The 19,599-nt window shown below is 38.1% G+C and overlaps 5 protein-coding genes and 2 pseudogenes across 8 annotated transcripts; 3 read left to right on the forward strand and 4 right to left on the reverse strand.

Annotated features, from left to right (window-relative positions):
* Positions 1-3,037: 3,037 nt before the first annotated feature.
* Positions 3,038-5,817, reverse strand: LOC125203150 (uncharacterized). Of its 3 annotated transcripts, none has more exons than XM_048101447.2 (3): positions 5,477-5,817; positions 3,622-4,772; positions 3,038-3,493 (listed from the first exon to the last, which is right to left on the reverse strand). In XM_048101447.2, exon 2 carries the CDS (start codon positions 4,768-4,770, stop codon positions 3,643-3,645), a length of 1,128 nt encoding a protein of 375 aa, XP_047957404.1. In that variant the 5' UTR covers positions 4,771-4,772; positions 5,477-5,817; the 3' UTR covers positions 3,038-3,493; positions 3,622-3,642. The 3 variants fall into 3 exon arrangements, with proteins under 3 accessions (XP_047957404.1, XP_047957405.1, XP_047957403.1); XM_048101448.2 differs by having other exon boundaries at positions 3,626-4,772; positions 5,459-5,817; XM_048101446.2 differs by having other exon boundaries at positions 5,459-5,816.
* A 490-nt stretch (positions 5,818-6,307) lies between these two features.
* LOC125207877 (MLO-like protein 4) lies at positions 6,308-9,307 on the forward strand. The gene is made up of 14 exons (XM_048107379.2): positions 6,308-6,550; positions 6,630-6,687; positions 6,769-6,974; positions 7,045-7,161; positions 7,247-7,307; positions 7,385-7,473; positions 7,550-7,624; positions 7,699-7,784; positions 7,860-7,950; positions 8,023-8,184; positions 8,255-8,290; positions 8,383-8,450; positions 8,556-8,616; positions 8,702-9,307. The coding sequence occupies exons 1-14, from the start codon at positions 6,422-6,424 to the stop codon at positions 9,089-9,091; spliced, it is 1,629 nt and encodes a 542-aa protein (XP_047963336.1). The 5' UTR covers positions 6,308-6,421; the 3' UTR covers positions 9,092-9,307.
* A 195-nt stretch (positions 9,308-9,502) lies between these two features.
* On the forward strand, positions 9,503-10,078 carry LOC125207880 (ferredoxin-A pseudogene; annotated as a pseudogene).
* A 536-nt stretch (positions 10,079-10,614) lies between these two features.
* On the forward strand, positions 10,615-11,230 carry LOC125207879 (ferredoxin-A pseudogene; annotated as a pseudogene).
* Positions 11,231-11,634: 404 nt separating this feature from the next.
* LOC125207878 (uncharacterized protein At2g38710-like) lies at positions 11,635-14,294 on the reverse strand. The gene is made up of 5 exons (XM_048107380.2): positions 14,023-14,294; positions 13,170-13,289; positions 12,571-12,685; positions 12,169-12,262; positions 11,635-12,052 (listed from the first exon to the last, which is right to left on the reverse strand). The coding sequence occupies exons 1-5, from the start codon at positions 14,124-14,126 to the stop codon at positions 11,856-11,858; spliced, it is 630 nt and encodes a 209-aa protein (XP_047963337.1). The 5' UTR covers positions 14,127-14,294; the 3' UTR covers positions 11,635-11,855.
* A 1,582-nt stretch (positions 14,295-15,876) lies between these two features.
* Positions 15,877-17,922, reverse strand: LOC125204457 (Cytochrome c oxidase biogenesis protein Cmc1-like protein). 2 transcript variants are annotated; one of them, XM_048103120.2, is made up of 4 exons: positions 17,714-17,922; positions 17,117-17,205; positions 16,527-16,631; positions 15,877-16,453 (listed from the first exon to the last, which is right to left on the reverse strand). In XM_048103120.2, exons 2-4 carry the CDS (start codon positions 17,159-17,161, stop codon positions 16,358-16,360), a joined length of 246 nt encoding a protein of 81 aa, XP_047959077.1. In that variant the 5' UTR covers positions 17,162-17,205; positions 17,714-17,922; the 3' UTR covers positions 15,877-16,357. The 2 variants fall into 2 exon arrangements, with proteins under 2 accessions (XP_047959077.1, XP_047959076.1); XM_048103119.2 differs by having other exon boundaries at positions 17,748-17,921.
* A 496-nt stretch (positions 17,923-18,418) lies between these two features.
* On the reverse strand, positions 18,419-19,599 carry LOC125206245 (uncharacterized). The gene is made up of 2 exons (XM_048105528.2): positions 18,883-19,599; positions 18,419-18,517 (listed from the first exon to the last, which is right to left on the reverse strand). Exons 1-2 carry the CDS (start codon positions 19,597-19,599, stop codon positions 18,419-18,421), a joined length of 816 nt encoding a protein of 271 aa, XP_047961485.2.

Consider the following 19,599-nt stretch of genomic DNA (forward strand, 5'->3'; position numbering starts at 1 on the left):
AATGACTCAAATGTCAACAGTTTAATTGCAGCTTAGTAATACCAATTTTCAACAAAACAAAGTTTTATGAACTGTAAATAATACATCAACGTACCACACTAAATTACCTTATTTTTCTACTTCATGTGTTTTTTTTATTAATAAGCAAATTACATATATAAACATTCGTTGATAACAACGGTCAGGTGGACCGATAGGAATTAATCGGAGATATTATTTGAGAAAAGATTGAAGAAAGGGAAAATAGCATGAATTTTGAGAGAACAGGCGGTTTCTCCCAAGAGGGAGAACTGATGGAGAGAATGATAATATTACTATCTCGTCTCTGAAAATTTGTCTAATTTTTTCATTTTCATTTGTTCCCATAAAATTTGTCTCATTTCATTTTTATTATTTTTGGTAGTGGACTCCATATTTCACTAACTTATTCCTACTTACATTTTAGTATAAAAATAATATATAAAAGTAGGATCCACAATCCACTAACTTATACAACTCACTTTTCATTATATTTCTTAAAACTCGTGCTGGGTCAAAATGAGACAAATTTTGGGGAACGGAAGTAGTAATTTAATTCATTATGTTTGATAATAATAATAAAAGACTCCACACATATTATTAATATGTGTAGACAATGTGGTACAAAGAGATCTCCTATAACATAGGAAAGCAAATCAAATCCTAACCACTATGGAAAGCTATTAAAATCATAACAACTAAATAATACTAAAACATAAATAAACTAAATAAATTTACAGAGACAATATTAGCTTCTTCTTGAATAAAATAGAATATCATATCCCTATCATGGACTTGGGCGGGGCCATGTGGATGGGCGTCGGGTTAAGAGCATGCACAACCGTGCTTTTCACGGAGAGTATGCTCTATGTTATTTATGGATCCCCATTTTTATTTACATTTTATTCACTAATCTTAGCTAAGCCATAATACCCACAACCAAGAGAATACTCTTTACTATTAATGTATCTCACTATTCTATAATTCTATTATTCAATTGAAAACTACAATTACAGAAAATATTTCATTAAAAATAAAACTTTATTTAAAATATCCAAAAATAGCATTACAAATTCCTAAAAAATTAAAACTTAAAAAATGGATGATGAATGAGAATATTTATAGATGATTTGAATGAATTTGGGATAAAAAAATTTTGGAAAAAATGGTCATAAATGGTTCTATATTGGGAAGTGGAAATTTTTTTTAGAAATAATTTTGATTTTTTAAAGATTTTTTTAAAAAATAAAAACATGCGTTAAATCGACAAGTGAGCATCACGCCCACGGCCCAGTCACGTCGCGCCACATGGGCTAAGCGTGTGGTCCTTCACAGAGAGCGCGCGCTCACTTGCAACTTGCAAGTGCACGTCCGTGCCGTCAGCACGAGTACAACGGCTAGCAGGTGCTCTGCCGTGCCAACGATACGGACGTTGCTTTCCGCACGGTGGCGCTGTGGAATGCTCTAAAGCCCTTAATAAAAAAAAATTAAAACTTTTTTTAGTTTATAATTTTTTTAAATTTATCTATATTTAATGTAAATTATTGTGTAGAAATTCTTGTAGATAATTTAAAAAATCCAAAATATACTTTTACATAAAATTAGAAATCATAGCCCCTATTGATATTTTTTTTGCGCCCGCTCCTGCAGGTGGATAGGGGTGCTTAACCGGTTCTTTGATTCTCGGTTTACTTTGAAATGGATCGAAACTGACCGGTTAATTTGGGAGCCGAGAGTCGGAGGATCGGTTTTCGATCTGGTACCGGTAATGAGAATATTTTTAATATATTTTTTATTTTAGCCAAAACTGACCGATTCTTACCCTGGAACTAGATTAAATCTCAATTTAATATTTATAATTTATCACTCCTCTCGTCCATGATTAAGTGTCCTAATTTGATCTGATACAAATTTTAAGAATGTAATGAGAAATGGATAGAAAAACTTAGTGGAATGTGAGTCATACTTTTATACACTATACTACTTAGTATTAAAATAAAATATAAGTGGGATGAGTTAATGAAATGTGGAGTCTATTACCAAAAGTAGTTTTAAAAAAATGAGACAATTAATTGTGGACGAACGAAAAAGGAACTTGAGATACTTAATCGTGGACGGAGGATGTACTAATTTTATTGTTAATATACTACTCCTATAGTACTAAAATTCAAATTTCTATGGAGTATTTTATAACTGTAAGTTGTGTTCGTGTTCACATGACGTCAAATAAGAAAACTAAGATCCTTTATTTCATACTCCCTCCGGCCATAAAAAAATAATCTCATTTTGTTATTTTGAGATGTCCATAAAAAATAGTTTTATTTCTAAAATTAAAAAATTTATATCTCATACTTTATCTACTTTTTTTCCCTATCTCTCATACTTTATCCACATTTTTTACTCTCTATTTCTTATTTTACCTACTTTTTCATCCACTATTTTAGTTTACCAACTTTTATTAAAACTCGTGTCATCCACAAATGAGATTATTTTTTGTGAACAGATGGAGTATTACAACATATTCTTAGTAAATGAAAATTAATAGAAAACTGGTTAATGTATTTTGTTGTGTGTTGATTTCAATTTTTCATTAGATACATAAATGGTTATATTTTTGGGTATTGGATTGTTAATTTTTGATATTGAATTATTTAAATTTTTATCAGCATAAATTTGATGAAAAACCAATTCCAGTTCCTGAATTTATAAAATTCGCAAGCGATTAACTAACCTTCGAATCCGGTGAGAACCAGAAACCGGCCAAATAAGTAGGCATACAGGTGGGCCATTATCCATTATCCAAAAATCAAGGGTAATTTGAATCATAAATTCGGTAATCTTTCTATAGCTTTTTTAAAAATATTTTACAAGGTTTTCATCTCTATTCAAAATGAGGGGTATCAACATAAACAGGTTTTAGTTCATGTAAATATGGTTCATATATTCTGTAACAAACAAATAAAACTAAAACCTATTCTACTTGAGTTATTGTTGAATAGACCTTCATCATCAGGTAGAGTTTGGTGCAAGTAAATCACTGCATTCAGACAAAGTAAAGGACCTAACATACAAGAAGACCAATTTCAATTTAATAATGTAGATAATATGTTTGTACTACTTGATTGGATTAACACTAGGTATCACACTCTAATGCATTTCATCAGAGGAAAAGGATATATATCACCGGAGAGATCCTTCTCTTGCCACAACTTTTCCGATGGTATCAGCTGAGGCAGTCTCAATCCGAAGAGAGAATGGCACAAGAAAATGCTCAACTTCAAAGAACAAACACCACATAACTGAGAATCTTCCGTATGTACATAGCAACAATGATCTTAATCGCTCTCTTCAATTGAAGATATTTGGCTGTCAGCCATCAGTGTGCTTGCTCACTCTATCCACAAACAATTTAAATGAATTGTAACCAAGTTGAAACTTCTTGTCCCAGTAAAACTACCACCTTGATCATATCAACCTGAATCAATGTTTGTAACTCATGTCAGTACAACTGTACAACCACAGAAAAATCGGGAACAAAGGCATTCCTCGTGACTGATTTGATAAATGAATAGAAATTATAAAAGAGAGGAGAATCATCCTTACCTACATCTAAAAGAAACGACCCTATAGCTCGGGAACTGAGAATACCAAGAAACCGTTGTCCCATCGTACTCTGATCTCCCTCCCTACTTGCAGTCTTTTCTCTCTTATGAGTTTACCCCATTTACCAATCAGGTTGTAATAACTTCCACGCCACTTCAACTTCATCACATACACATCACCTGTATCATAATCTCGAGCATTGATGCCAACTTGATGTTCATTCCTTAATTGCTCCCGAGATTGGTGTGTCCAGTAGAAGAGGATGTGATCTTCTACTGCTTTGCCTGGCAAAGTAAGGAAAGGATGATTTGTATCCACATCGGACAATGTGAGAGCTTTCTTAATAGGCCAATTATCCGGACCCGGTGTTGCAGTGACATAACACTCCTCTGGAACAGAGAAGTATAAGCAATTATTAACCCAGCGTAATCTGATTTCTTGCCCAACACCAAGTCCTTTATGTCTAATAACATTAGCCCACTTTGCAACTAGGTTATAGTAATTTCCACGCCACCTTAATTTCAACCCATAAATTTCACCTGTATCATAGTCTCGAACATTAATAGGCACCTGCTCTTCTTTCCTCAATTTTTCCCTTTCTTGTGGCGTCCACTGTGCAAGAATATGCTCTTCAACTAACTTACGAGGCAATGGAAGGAAAGGATGAGTGGTATCAACATCTGACGATGTCAAGATCTTTCTAATAGGCCAATGGTCCTGCACCATAGGTGGTGCTGCAACCAAGCGGACTGGCGGTGGAACTGGAACAATCTGCTGTTGTGGCACCGAGAAATGTAAGCAGCCATTAAACCACCGTAGTCTAATTTCCTGCCCAACATCAAGTCCCTTTCCACGGACAACTTTTCCCCATTTCCCAATGAGATTATAATAGCTCCCACGCCACTTCAATCTCATCGCATACATATCGCCATTATCATCATCTTGAGCATTAAAACCCACTTGTCCTTCAGCTCTTAAGATTTCCTGATCTTGAGGTGTCATGTACACAACGATGTTAGTTTCAACTTGTTGCCGAGACAGCGTTAGGAAAGGATGGGTGATATCAATATCAGAGAGGGTGAGTGCTTTTTTGATTGGCCACTGATCTGGCACCTGAGGAACTGCATTATAGTATGACGACCTCTTCATTCCTAAAATCAGCAAAATAGTAAACATGAGATTTTTTATCCTTAACCTGTCAATATTGACCGTCTTAAAGAACATGTTATGAAAACTATCCTAGTGGAACAAAATTTTAGGAATTGCTTCCTTAGTTGCTTAAAAAACAGGATCATATTACTTATGGGCTTACGGGATCTATTCTACCCTCACCATTCCAACTTCCAAGTAACTACAGTGCTAAATTTAGCTTGACACAGCTGAAAACTTAATCAATAACTAGCAAGCGTATTACTTTGGGAATTAGCAATAGCTATAAACTCCTCATGATTTGAGAGATCTACTTATAAATGAATGAGCTCCACAACATCTTATTTATTTTTAGGAAACAACCCCATTCACTTGACATGGAAAGAATATCAAACGAGAATAAAAACCCTGCAGAAACAGAACAGTTCAATTTAACCCTGACATAAAAGAAAACATATTCCAATTCTCACTCGATAAAATGCTATCAAATGGGAATTAAAATCTAATTGATACAAATTGTATCAACAGAATCAATAGTCAAAATATAACATCAATACTATCGCACCACATGGAAAAACAATAGAGATATAAAAAAGAGAATTCATTATATGGACTATGTAGACACATAAAAAATCTCATCTTTCAACCCTAATCCTAATACAACGTCAAAACCGAAGAAAGCTCTTACTGTGATATGAATTTATACACTTGATAAAAGAGGGAAATAGCCGTAGATCCTTGCAAGATGAGAGTAAAAGTAAGTAACCGAATCCGATCGGAAAAAAAGAGGAGATTATCGGATAGGATTCCTATTTGAGGAGGTTGAAATGGTGATGCGGCTGCGTTAGCAAGAAAGAGAATAAGAAAATTGAATAGAGAAAAAATACGAGCTGCGGCGGCGGAGGTGGGGGGAAGAGGGTGTTGAGTAGGTGAAAGGGTGGTGGAAGCCCCGTTTGATTTTGCACGACAAATGTGAGATGGGGAAGGAGAAGAAGAAGTTGGTGTGAAATGTGAATTGAGGTTGTGGACATTTCTCATCTTGTGCCTAAGATTTTGACTCTTTTCTTAGGTGGCATTATTGCGATGATTTAATTTAAAATGTTATACACATTTTCACTTCACAATTAGGCAACTTTGGACACGAGTAGTAATAACGAGCTGACCATCTAATTATACCTAAACAGAGCATTTCAGTCGTTGTTATGAATTTAGATTAGGTATAGACTTTAAATTTTTTTATACGCATTTATGCGTTATATATGGAGTCTTAAATACAAACAAACAAACAAAGAATTAAATAAATAATGAATGATTAGATTGCATGCATGGTGGAGATTGATGATGCCAAAAAAATCATAAATTTGGGTTTTGGTCTAATATAGTTGAGTGTTATGCATGTGATAGGTTGGAGGCAAGAAACAAATTTAGATCTTCCCAATACACATAGCACATGCTGCTTATGCTTCTTTTCATTATTTAATTCTAGTATAGTAGTATTAATTAATAATGGATACACATATACACATGCAAGATTTATTAAGAATTGAGAGAGCAGATTCATCATCATCACTCCCTGATTGCAAATGCTTCTATTTCACGTGATGACATGAACTGAGATTCTAATAGAGTGTGCAGTGGCAGTGAGTGAGAGATGGTGGAGGGAATAATAAGGGAAGGGAGATCTCTGGAGGTAACTCCGACGTGGTCGGTCGCAACGGTCACCACCGTCATGGTTTTCGTTTGTTTGTTTGCAGAGAGATCCATTTACAGATTTGGAAAGGTCAGTTAGTATCCAAACTAATTTGCTCCGAGCTTTTTTATTTTATTTTATTTTTAATTTTAATATTGGATGGCTGCAGTGGTTAAAGAAGACCAAGAGGAAAGCCCTCTCTGCTTCCCTGGACAAAATCAAGGAAGGTGCAGTTTTCCATACTTGCTTTCACATTATTCATTTCTGGAATCGCAATTTAACGAAATCAAGTGTGAAATGAAAAACAGAGCTTATGCTGCTTGGACTGATCTCGCTATTGCTGGGGCAATGGGCGAGGTGGATTTCCCAAATCTGCGTCAACTCATCTCTCTTCAACAGCAAGTTCTTCACCTGCTCCGAGAGAGACTACAGCGACGAGAAGATGAGAATGCTAGCAGCGGAGGATATTCCTCCAGAAGGAGTCGGTTACATCCCCTCTCACGTCTGCGGCTTGGTATTCCTCAATATTCTAATCCAATTTATTAATTAGAGGTGAAAAATGTGTGCTGATTTGGTAATCTCAGGGGCGCGAGCCGTTCGTCTCTGCGGAGGGGCTGGAGCAGCTTCACCGATTTCTGTTTGTTTTGGGCATCGCTCATGTCCTCTACAGTTGCATCGCCGTCGGCCTAGCCATGAGCAAGGTGCATTTTCTCATATCCACCTGCACTTTAATTTCACTTGTGAAATTGATTCATTCATTGATCTCCATCATTACTCATTCTGCAGATATACAGCTGGAGGAAATGGGAATTTCACGCCGGAGTGGTGGCGGAGGCGCAGGCCAGAGGTGATTAATTATTCAATCAATCTATGAAACCCTAGCTTTTTGTATAGTTAAAATTGTTTAATTTGTTGGTGGTGCAGCCAAGAGCAAAACTATGAGACGGCTATCCACTTTCGCGTTTCACCACGCCTCCCATCCGTGGAGCAGGAATCCCATCCTCATATGGATGGTAAATAATGCAGCTTCTACCAAGATCAATATGCTATATATACTTTACCTAACTTCTCACTCTTCTTCTTTTGCAGCTTTGCTTTCTGAAACAGTTTAGAAGTTCAGTGCGCAAGTCCGATTACATGGCCTTGAGATTGGGTTTCATCACCGTGGGTATTCACTTATACACAATTTGTCTCCATATCCCAAAACTCGATATAAACAGGTTGCCTGAATTCTGCAGAATCACAAGCTGCCGCCGTCCTACAATTTCCACAAATATATGGTGCGAACCATGGAAGACGAATTCTCTGGCATTGTCGGTATCAGGTATAACAGCACCAACCATTTTTTACACTACTAGTTGTGAATGGGATGAGATTGTTTAAATTCATATATGTGCAGTTGGCCACTGTGGGGTTACGCAATCCTATGCATCTTCATTAATATCCATGGTCTCAACATTTACTTCTGGCTTTCGTTCATACCTGCGATTGTAAGTCTCTCCTTTTAGTACTACAATTTACAACTGCGATCGAGTGACTGATATATATAGTATGCTTTGAAGCTTGTGATGGTGGTGGGCACAAAACTGCAGCACGTCGTCTCCCTGCTAGCTCTTGAAGTGGCAGGGCCGTCTGTGGGAAGTGAAGTGAAGCCACGCGATGCGCTGTTTTGGTTTGGGAAGCCCGAGATCTTGTCGCGCTTGATACAGTTCATATCGTTCCAGGTGATATGCTCAAATTTCAATACCTTTCTGGTTTGATTATCGTCCCTCATTTGCCTTGTTGTTATTGCAGAATGCTTTCGAGATGGCAACTTTTATCTGGTCCTTGGTAAGAAACAAATCCGTTTCCTCTGGACATGAATCAATAGATAATTTTTGAGGTGATGAATCAATTATATGAATGAACTAATATTGGTGCAGTGGGGATTCAATAAGCGTTCTTGTTTCATGAAAAATCACGCTATGATCATCATTCGACTCGTTTCAGGGTACGTACATACATTCGTCACATCATATCGCCTCAATTTTATCTGAATTATGAAGACATTTAGTAACTCGATTGTTTAATTAAGAACTACTGCTCAAAAATGCAGGGTGGTTGTCCAGTTCTGGTGCAGCTACAGCACAGTCCCGTTGAACGTGTTGGTTTCAACGGTGCGTGGTTACCATATGATCATATCATAACACATCCATATATTGTTTTTCACTTTGTATTCATATTTTGGTTTTAATTTGACAGATGGGATCTCGTTGCAAGAAAGCCATCATTGCAGAGAGTGTGAGAGAGTCGTTGCATAGCTGGTGTAAGAGAGTGAAGGCGAGGTCCAAGGCGACCAACTCCATCACCACAAGATCCACGTGTTCGCTCGAATCAATCATAGATGAGGGCGATGAGATCATCACAGTTGGATCTGCCACGCTGTCTCCCTCTTCCTCCTTTGGCCATATGGATGACCTCAATCACCACCAAGATTGTGACCTTGAGAGCTCCTCCATTACCATTAGTGGTCACCTCGACCCCCACGAGTTCTCGTTCCGCCAAACACCACACGACTATGTCGTTGATCAGGACGAGGTGGTCGAAGCCAGGGCTGAAACTACTCTTCTTGATCTACTCAACAACACGTGAATATCTCAACGGACTGGCATGAGAGCTTGTGTGAAATCATCTCAAATAATCAAAATTCATCATGTGGCATTTAATAATTTAGTTGGATACGTGTAATTCGTTTTATATAGAGTTGGATTTTGAATACTACTATTTTCTATGGATCTTGATAGATGAGATGGTCTCACACAAGGCTAAATACGTAGTGGATATGTGTGTAAATGAGGTTGCATTGCACATCCTTGTGTTGAAATAGTTTACTTGTATTTTGCGCAAATCATGCAATATTACAAATATTCTTATATTAAATAAATATTGGGAAAAAAAGATGATAGGAATAGTGAAAGGACCAATGAAAGAAGAGAAAATGAGACACGTGGCGGATGAGGCTGTGCAAACCACACGACATCACTATGTCCCTCTCATCTCATCTCTTTTCATCCCATTCTCACAACTCACAACTCTCTCTGTCAGCCACAACCAGCAATGGCGAGTCTACCGAGCACCATGTTCAGCTCCGTGCACCTCCATAGGGCAGCGGTGGTGGGCTCCACCACCAGGCTCCGCTCCCTCCCAAAATTGAAAGTAAAAGTCGGGCGAGGGGGCGGAGCAACGTGCATGGCGACGTACAAGGTGAAGCTCATAACACCGGACGGAGAGGCAGAGTTCGAGTGCGGGGACGACGTTTACATCGTGGACAGGGCGGAGGAGAAGGGCATTGAGCTGCCCTACTCTTGCCGCGCAGGAGCTTGCTCCTCCTGCGCCGGGAAGGTGGTCAGCGGGGCAGTGGACCAGTCGGACGGAAGCTTCCTCGACGACGACCAGATGAAGGAGGGATGGGTGCTCACGTGCGTCGCTTATCCCACCTCCGACCTCGTCATTCAAACCCACAAGGAGGCTGAACTCACCTTTTAATTCACTTGTATTCTCAATATTGGAGTATTTAAATTACTTCATTAATCTCATTTAACTACGGAGTAAGATATACGTCCAACTACTTTAGTTTTATTTTTGGGTACGGATAAATGAGTCTCATGTCACTCGACCGCACCTCTCAGATTTACTTTAACAATGCATATAGTAAAACATACCCCATATAAATGATACTAGTAAACTCGTAAGTAAGCCTTACAAAATGGCCAACCGATTGAAGAAAAATAAAATGATAGACTCCCCTCCACAAGCAAAATAAATTGTTACTACCACCATCCAATTGAAGAAAAACCGACTTGGCATAATTGGAACTGAAGGTCTTAATTTACATAATTTGAAAGAGCTCATAAGTCATAAGTAAGCATATTTTCCGAACCATGTAATAAGTTGTGTTTTCATTAAATTTACATGTAAAAATGTGAAAAAGAGGAATACAGTAGTATTATTTGGCGTAAATTTATTTTGGAGATAAAAATTGGTTGGATAATACTGGTATATTAATGAAAGAGAAGAGATAACGAAAATGATAAGGAACCACAAAAAGTAGGGCACGTGGCAGATGGAGCGGCGAGCACACTAGTATTTGTAAATAGAAAATGTAAAGACATCCATTTCATAGTTCATTTCTCACCCACACACTGAGCAATAAGGCAATAATAATGGCTAGCCTTGCAAGCACAATGTTCAGCTCCGCCGTGGTTCCCCGGAGGCCGGCAGTCGGAAGCAGCAGCCTTCGGTCGGTCCCGAAGGCGGCGGGTGTAATCGGTGTGAAGAGTGAGAGCAGCAGGAGAGGAGTGAGGTGCATGGCGAAGCACAAGGTGAAGCTGATAACCCCGGACGGAGAGGTGGAGTTCGACTGCGATGATGACGTGTACATCGTGGACCAGGCGGAGGAGCAGGGAATTGATCTGCCCTACTCGTGCCGCGCTGGCTCCTGCTCCTCCTGCGCCGGCAAGGTCGTCAGCGGCAGCGTCGACCAGTCCGACGGCAGCTTCCTCGACGACGACCAGTTGGATGAAGGATGGGTGCTCACCTGCGTCGCCAAACCCACCTCCGACGTCGTCATCGAGACTCACAAGGAGGAGGAGATCGTTACCTAATCTCTCATTTCATAATTACATTTTCTTATTTACATTACACCTGTTTGCTACTCCAATTGCTGTCCCTTCAACTTCCAATTTTAAGTTTAATTAACCTATATAAATGCTACTCCCTATTATTGTTGTTGATCATTTTGCACATGAATATAGTTGTGCTTCCAAAGCCATATCCCCACCTATTTATACATTTATTGGAAATTATAGACAACCAATGAAATTGAGCTTTGATTTTTATATATTTCGTGGATGTAAAAATTGCAATGGAGTATTAGAGTCAAACTAATTATATCAATCCAAGTTTACATTACATAAGTCATTTTAAATCCAACAAATTTAATTATCACTCACATATTTTAGTTATATTCAAACTAGTATCCAGTATTAGAATTCTGTTGTTTGAAGATCACATTTTGCAAATATACCACACATCCCACACGACAAATTTGAAGATATTATGTTTTTTCCAGAAATGGGGATGGACCACGGGACAAGAGTAATGCAAATTTTAAGAAACCACAGAAAACTCAAGCAAGACAAGGAAAAACAAGTTACTTTAAGTGGGAGGAGGGAGTATTACAGAAGCAAATTTTACAACACTGCAGAATGCATATTATAGTATATTACAGAAACCCTTCTTCAAGTTGGCAAGAAATATAGAAAGATAGGAAGGATAAATATCATTGGCCATTTTGTTAAATAAATTACCTTCTTCCTATCGGTACAATAGTTTGAATGGAAGTTAATAAAACCTATCATGGTTTTGCCCCATTAATAGTCGGAGCAATGCCTCTAGTTGTCTTCACATAGGCAGCATATTCGCTGTACGGCATGGTAAACAGTGTACTTTGGTAACGCGTGAGTTGGATGCTCTTTCGCAGTTGTCCGGTGATGGTGCCACTATAGCCTGCCTTTCTTATCAATGAATCAATTGCTTCAACAGTTGTCCACCCTTGCATCATAAAGGGAATGAAATATCACAAACTGAAATCAGGCAACTTGGGGATTCATAAAAATCACCAAATCGTTGTGTCAAACAAGTAAAAGAATATTAGGAATACAATTTACCTTCATGAGCAGCAACCTCAGGCAAGTAGGTGGCGCTTCGCCTTGTATTGTAGTCAGGATCAGTAAATTCAATTATTATCCCATGCTTCCCAACCTGGATAAACACAAAATGAATGCAAATAAACATCAGGCCAAAATCAAGCAACTAGTATATGTTAGCATTCAAAATTGCGCGAGAAATTCACTGATCACATTAACAAGGAGTTTTATAAGCAATGAAGTACATAACCACTAAAAATATACAGATCCATCATGATGAGCAAGGATTAATTGCAGCAAGAGGAGAGTTAAAATGATCAGTCATAGGGTGCGGTTGCAAGCAAACAGATGATGATACAAGGGAAGTGAGCCAAGCCAACACATATAATTTCGTAACAGTTGAATAGTAGTTATAGCACTGACCTCCCAGTCGAGGTAGTCACGAGCAGTTTCATAATTAGTCAGAATGGAAACTGTACATTCTAAGGAAGGCAGTTCTTTAGCTTGTATTGGGGGGAATCGCCGATCCCTGAGGGCACTGAAATATAGAGAACATGAGATCAGTAAACAACCCTATCCAAGAGATTTAGTAATACAGTCAGATGTTGAAAAGTACAATTTCAGCATAAAAGAAAGAAACTAGATATAGATCAGATAAATCCTGAGATGTTGATGTGACATACCAAAAATTGAATTGTAGAAAACATGAGATGCTAATTTCCATTCAGATAAGGTTTGGGTTTAGAAGTTGATTAGTTTATGGAATGTAATACCTCTAAAGAGGTACAAAAGAAAGAGTCCAGGAAAAATCAAAACCTAAAATCAGAAAGGAATAAATAATCCCATACAAAGTGTATGATAATAAAATCATCAAACTCAAGTATTGTTCATACAAGACTCAAACAGTGGAGAGTAGGAAAACATTATAAATGTGTGATGTAAGCTGCTCAACTGATGCCTGACTAATAAAGAGCACATGCCATGCGCTTGGTACTTAAAGTCATGAACGTTGTTTTAAGTACCTTGTTAAAGCATAGTCCCTGAAACCATTAACTATGCAACGAGCTTCCAAAGTGCCTATGCATCCACGTAAACGAGGTTCCCCACCATTGATCACTTTCTTCCAGGTCACAAACAGTGGACTGAAAACAAAGTTTAACGTACACAAAGCATAGCCAATTAAACCATATATTGAAAATTTCTTTTTCTACCATGCATCTTGTTTTATTCAAGACTCAAAGCCAGCCAGTTCAAAGCACTAAACATTCTTTTATCGACCAAGAAAGAAAATTGAAGGACCACTTTATGGGTTCAATAGAAAAAATAAACTAGCAATGCCCAAAAAGCATACTTTTTGAGAGCATTAGTTAGTAGTAGTAGTAGTAGTAGTATATTTTTAAAGATCATTCACCCCAAGCAATCATAGGGTGAAATATTAGCTAAAAACACAAGGAAGAAGGATAAGTGAACGAAAATAGTTAAAATCATAGCCCATTTTTCAGTCCCAAAGTATTGAACACGCAGAAGAGCGGTTTAACAATAAGATATTGCCCCTGCAGCAGTACTCAAGGAAAGTTTCAATCTTTTGCAACTGCCAATAATCCAAAATTAACAAGTTTATCAATCGAAACTTTGTAATTCCAAAACATAAATTGGTTGAATAAGTAGTATCATATAAAGCAGTGATAAAGTAAAGACCCAATAATTTCTGGAGTCAAACTCAAACATCAGACCATAATAACACATGCGCAAAGAGCCAATAAACCCAAATGGGTAATGAAATAGTATATGCTAAAATTAAGCAAAACGAATTGAAGAGTAGTACGCATATAATTAATTCCCACACACAAAATTGCGAAATTAAGGAATTCATACTGTTGGCCCTCATCGAAGGCGGGAGGAGGAGCCTCCTCGTTGTTGTAATGCGCCATCAGAGTGTCGAAGCAGTACACCACCATCTCCCTATTTGCCGACACCATTTTTCTATTAAATTTGATAAAAGAAAAATAGAGATAGAACTTGATCGGAAACCGAATTGGGGGTCCGAGAAGAATCGAAAGAGTGAAAATTTAGGGTGTCGAAATTGGAGAAGGATGTATCGAGGAGCACTCTATCTTCCTTTTGCTGCTTTTCCGGGAATAATTGAAGCTTTTTCTAATGGGAAAAGAATATATATGTGGAAGTATGGAACTGGTGGAAACGAGTTGGAGCTCCGAGTCCGACTAAATAGGTATGGGCCTACATAAATGTGACTTACAAGCCTAGGCCCAATTCATATTTTATTTATTTTTATATCATATCAGGATTTGCTTTAATCCCCTTATTCTTCCATTCTTAGGAGTTGTTCAAATCTTATTAAAATCTAAGTTCATTGGATTTATCATTAGATCTTCACTCATTTTTCATTCAAAATATCTAACTCGACTCCACCCTCTATTTTTAGCCAGAGAACCACCACCTAAGTTTTGTTATGCATTATATTTTCCACAATAAATGAGCTCAGTTTGGTACTTTGGTGGATGGACCAAATAGAAAAATGAGACTATTTTATCTGAGTGATATTTTTTTTTATCTTTTACGATATTTCATTTAGCACGTGCGGCATGTTATAAACTTATACTTATGCAATGGAGTAGTATTATTTACAGCAAAGAATTTGTTTTCGGTAGATATAGACGAAGACAGCTTTGCTGTTTTCTAAAGTTAAAAGATTTTAAAGTAATAAACCGTCTGTTCATTTGTTGAGAAGGCAGATAATAACATTAGGTGAGATTCAACAATTCATGGCTTCTGCTTCCGTAAAACTTGTTGTGGTGTTTTAAATGGTTTTTAAAAGAAAAATTAGAGACTATTTTCATGTTTTATTACGTACTTTGTGAATTAAAATTTACTATAGCAAGTCGGCAACCGAGGATGTTGCCCATGATCTTGTCAACAATTTAAGAATAATTTAAATGAATAATAAAGGTCCAACTTCTCTTCCTCAAGTTAGAGATTAGTCTTGTTGTTTAATGTTCATTTCAATGCCAGTGAAGACACTGGAATGTGCCCCATACAACGATTTTCTGCGTGTTTGGTTTGTGTGTTTCGATTTCTCTTGGGTCCAGGAAAACTGGAGTGAATTTTTTTTATTGTAATTTTATTTTGCGGCTAACTCTATCGTTCAATGATCATGCGATTGCGATTAACTGGCGACTCATCGTCATTCTCATATTTCCCCTTTCCATTTCCGGTGCCAAATATATTTTATTCCTCGGTTACCCCCCTATTCGCGAGTAGGAGACTCACCTACATCAAATTCGCATAGACGAGGAAAAAAATGGTTAGGGCAAATATTCCTATGCATACCCACTCATGCAATGTATGGTTAGTCGAACCCCTTCCTCCTCCAAGGCCTGAACGAAATCATTCTTTATCGTTTTTGTGTACTCTTGTTATGCCTTCAAGCTCCAATGGATTTAGGGTTGTTCGAAGCTACACATGCAAGCCAGAGATTGCCGGGCATAAAATAAAAGGATCAATTCAGAGATGTTCTTGTGAAACGGGGAAATGTTTGGCAGGAGGAAATTGCATATTAGCAGCACCTTAGGGTTTAAATGGGATATGTGGTAATTTAACAAATTTAATGGGGCTGTGACTAATCCCATTTGTAGTAGAGCTTCGAACAATTTAGGCCTTCTTTATCAACAAAGTAAACACAATTTCAGGAAAACTATCCCATCACAATCATATGGAAAAAGCCCTTCATCAAATGAGCCCTAAATATTAGAAAACCAAGATATTGCCATAGTGAAATAACAGGAAGACAACTTGCTGCACTAGAAGGAAAGCAGACGCTCCATCTCAACATATACTACCACAAGTTAGATAGTATTAGTTTCATGATATGTTGACAACTAAATGAATACTACTTTATTTCTATTTTCTCAGCAAACAGAATCACTACATAAATGCTACTAGATGCCAAATAAAGTATTTTCCACAGTCGAAAATATAGAAATATGTTTTTTCTCATGCTGTGTCTCACCACTCTCTACTCAGTGGCAAAATACGATATTGAGCACATACCAGGCTGTATACAAGGAATGACCCCATCTTGCAGATGACTGATGCAGCATTCAACCTGTGCATGAGGCCCTTATATGAAGAATTAGCAACTTTTCTAGTAGCCACAACTAGTTTTAAGTTAAGAGTTTATGTAAAGCTCTTCTTAATCCATTGTTTCTGAATTTTGAATCCTGTATTCTCTCAATCTCTCTTTTAGTTTTTTACTTTCCTCAAAATTTGCCTTCCTCTTCAGGGCTTTCTGCGTAAAGGAGAGAGGAGTTAGATAACAGTATATCATTAGATAATCAGGCTTGAACCAATCTTTAACACACCTCTTGCCGAAAACATTTATCAAGCTTAATTTTTAAATCTGTGCATTCACCAAAAAACTTCCCAAGAGGATGATCTGTATGGCACTTCTGGAAAAGCTCAATGATCTGCAACAATCAAGGCACATTTGTTAGTTCTAATCTGCAAAACCCAACCTCTGATTCTCAACCCAAACATTTTTTATTATCTAGAAATGGAAGGAGAAACTTTAAACAGTTTGGGAAAGCCAATTACAAGTCAAGATCACAAATATATGACTTCTCTACCCCTAAAATCATCAATCAACATTCATTAACTTGACAATTCACCATCAATCAACATTCATTAAATTGACAATTCACCATCAATAAAGAATTCTTAAGACTAGTAGCACTGCACCAGCAGGAAGAAGATTTGTGCAAGTTAATATGAATAATGGTAGTGTAGAAGGATATTTCTTCTTTCTAAATGATTCACCATTCAAAATATGACCAAATGTAACATGTAAATGTATCACCAAATTAGATGTATGAAGACAGCTTGAATCATAGAAGAAATAAGTTAAGCCTAGTGAAATTTTTTGGTGAAACAAAAGTCACTTCCCATAACTTACCTCAGCACACATTGGATGCCTGTGAATTGTCAGAGGAGGATGCATTTTGCACCTTTTGACTATTTGTGTATCTCGAAAGACCAAACTAACTGCACAGCATATGTGAATCAGTCAATTAGATAAATATTTTCCAAGTGAAATCATTCTTACTACTCCACAATATTAGTAAAATGTGTTGCTTGCATAGAATCATTTTTCTTGTGTGTACAAGAATTTGTAAAACAGAAGAATTTTGATGGTTTTGCTCAACTAACACTCCTCATACTTAACAACAGCTCTGATGTTTTCTAAAGTACTCCTTAATTGGCATCAGGTGATTATAATAAAATATGACATATTTTTTGAGCTGCTACATTGTAATCCATTTCACAAGTTTTGTTCGCAGACCCTCTCCAATTTGATCTACATCCCAGCATAAATTCACCCCTATTCCATGTATCCAATAATAAAATTGAATGAAAACAACAATTCTAGCAAATCCCAAAAACAAATAAAAATTCTCAGTCCAGTTCTTCTATCTATTTTTCCTACCAATTCAGGAAGAGTCGAATTGTTAATCACCCAGACTTGAACATAGGAATTGGAATTGATTCATACCTATAACTCCAGAGAAAACAGGCCGAATGTTTACCTTGCTGAACGGCAATGTTATAACGGCGGCTGCTCGGTTCTAGCGCAACGGAGGAGAGATGCTATATACCATATACGTAGTGAGGCCACAGTCGCGGCTGAGAGAGGGCCAACAATGGATGTCTTTCACCTTTAGACCTTTTCCTCACTTTCCGTTTTCTTTTCTTCCAAAACAATTGGGCCGAGAGTAGTTGGGCTCCATTATTATAGTATAGTAAATAGGGCATATTTTGGGATAACTATGGGCATCGCAATGGTGGTCCTCTTGGGCATGCCCAAGCCTCCATTTCTTAGGCATGTCCAACAAAGTTGGCCCTACACATGAAAATTTGGTCATTACAAAGATAGACCGGGAGGTTACCAATTAAAATTATTTTCTAACATTTTTTATTATATTTTAATTTTAGCTAGAATGAAAATTATTTGCCTATAATAATTAAAACACATAGTGCATAATTAAAATAAAAAAAATTATAACAAAATTTTTGTTGTATTGTTATAAAAGGAAAAACTATACAACAAAAAATTTGATATCACACGATCAACACCGAGAACCCATATCACGCTGCGCCCCCTCCTCTACGGTTCCAGACCTCTTCAACCAAATCAGTCTGCAGTGTTGAATGTGATATTTCCCTCAGCATATCGGTGAAGCGCTAAATCAAGTATGCATTACTGCGTGGTACACCCATCTGCAGGGGGTTGCAATACCGTGACTTGTGCTAGCACCATCTTCCGGTGCCCAACGCTCTGCAGCAAAGCCTTCATCATCTATTATCATATTGTGCAATATGATACTCACAGTCATGATGTCTGCAACACCATTTTTGTGCCATTATCGAACCGGACATCGGATAATGGCCCATCGCGCTTGCAGGACTCCAAAAGCCCACTTAACATCCTTCCTAGCACCTTCTTGTTTTTTTTGCAAAATAGGTCTGCTTCGGCCCAACTGGTTGCCGGATCGTCTTGACAAACACGGGCCAACGAGGGTATATCCCATCGGTCAAATAGTATGCCCTGTTGTAGTGCATGCCATTAGCCACGAATCTGACTTGCGGACCCTCACCCCGGGACTCATCATTGAAGAGATGCGACAATTGTAGAACGTTGATGTCGTTGTTCGACCCAGCAACACCAAAATACGCATGCCTGATTCGCAAGCGGTAGTCAGCAACGGCTTCAAGAATCATCGTGGGATGTCGCCCTTTGAAACCAGAAGTGAACTTCCCCTTCCAAGCCACCGGGCAGGTCCTCCACTCCCAAAGCATGCAATCGATGCTGCCTAACATCCCCGGAAAATGATGCGCAGTCCCGTGCATATTTATCAGTCTCTGGCATTCATCGGCCGTTGGTTTACGTAGGTACTCCCCTTTGAAGATATCTTTGATACCCTTACAAAACTGTCTCAGTATCTTAAGAGCAGTCGTTTCGCCCATCTGTAGATATTCTTCGAACATGTCAGCAGGCCCGGCATAGGCAAGCTGCCTAATTGCCACGGTGCACTTCTGATATGTCGACAATCCGAGTCGACCGGTGGCATCATGTCGCAAGGTGAAGCACCTGTACCGCTGAGATAAACACGTCGCAATATGGATGAAGAGTCGTTGCGACATTCTGAATCGCCGATGAAAAATCTCCGGCGGATAACGGGGGTTATCGCCAAAGTAGTCTTCCATGAACCGCTGGTCGGCCCCGGCATGGTCACAATTGATATACCGCCGATGATAGATCGGCCGAAGGACTGCCGCCACCGCCGCCTCCTCCTCGTCGGCTTCAGCTTGCACCGCTGTAACTAGTTCATCAAACTCCTGATCGATCGCTTGTTGAAAACTTTCATCGTCGGAATCCAT

The sequence above is a fragment of the Salvia hispanica genome, chromosome 6 (assembly GCF_029641045.1).
Source record: "Salvia hispanica isolate PSC_SH4W2 chromosome 6, Shi_PSC_v1, whole genome shotgun sequence".
Taxonomy (NCBI): domain Eukaryota; kingdom Viridiplantae; phylum Streptophyta; class Magnoliopsida; order Lamiales; family Lamiaceae; genus Salvia; species Salvia hispanica.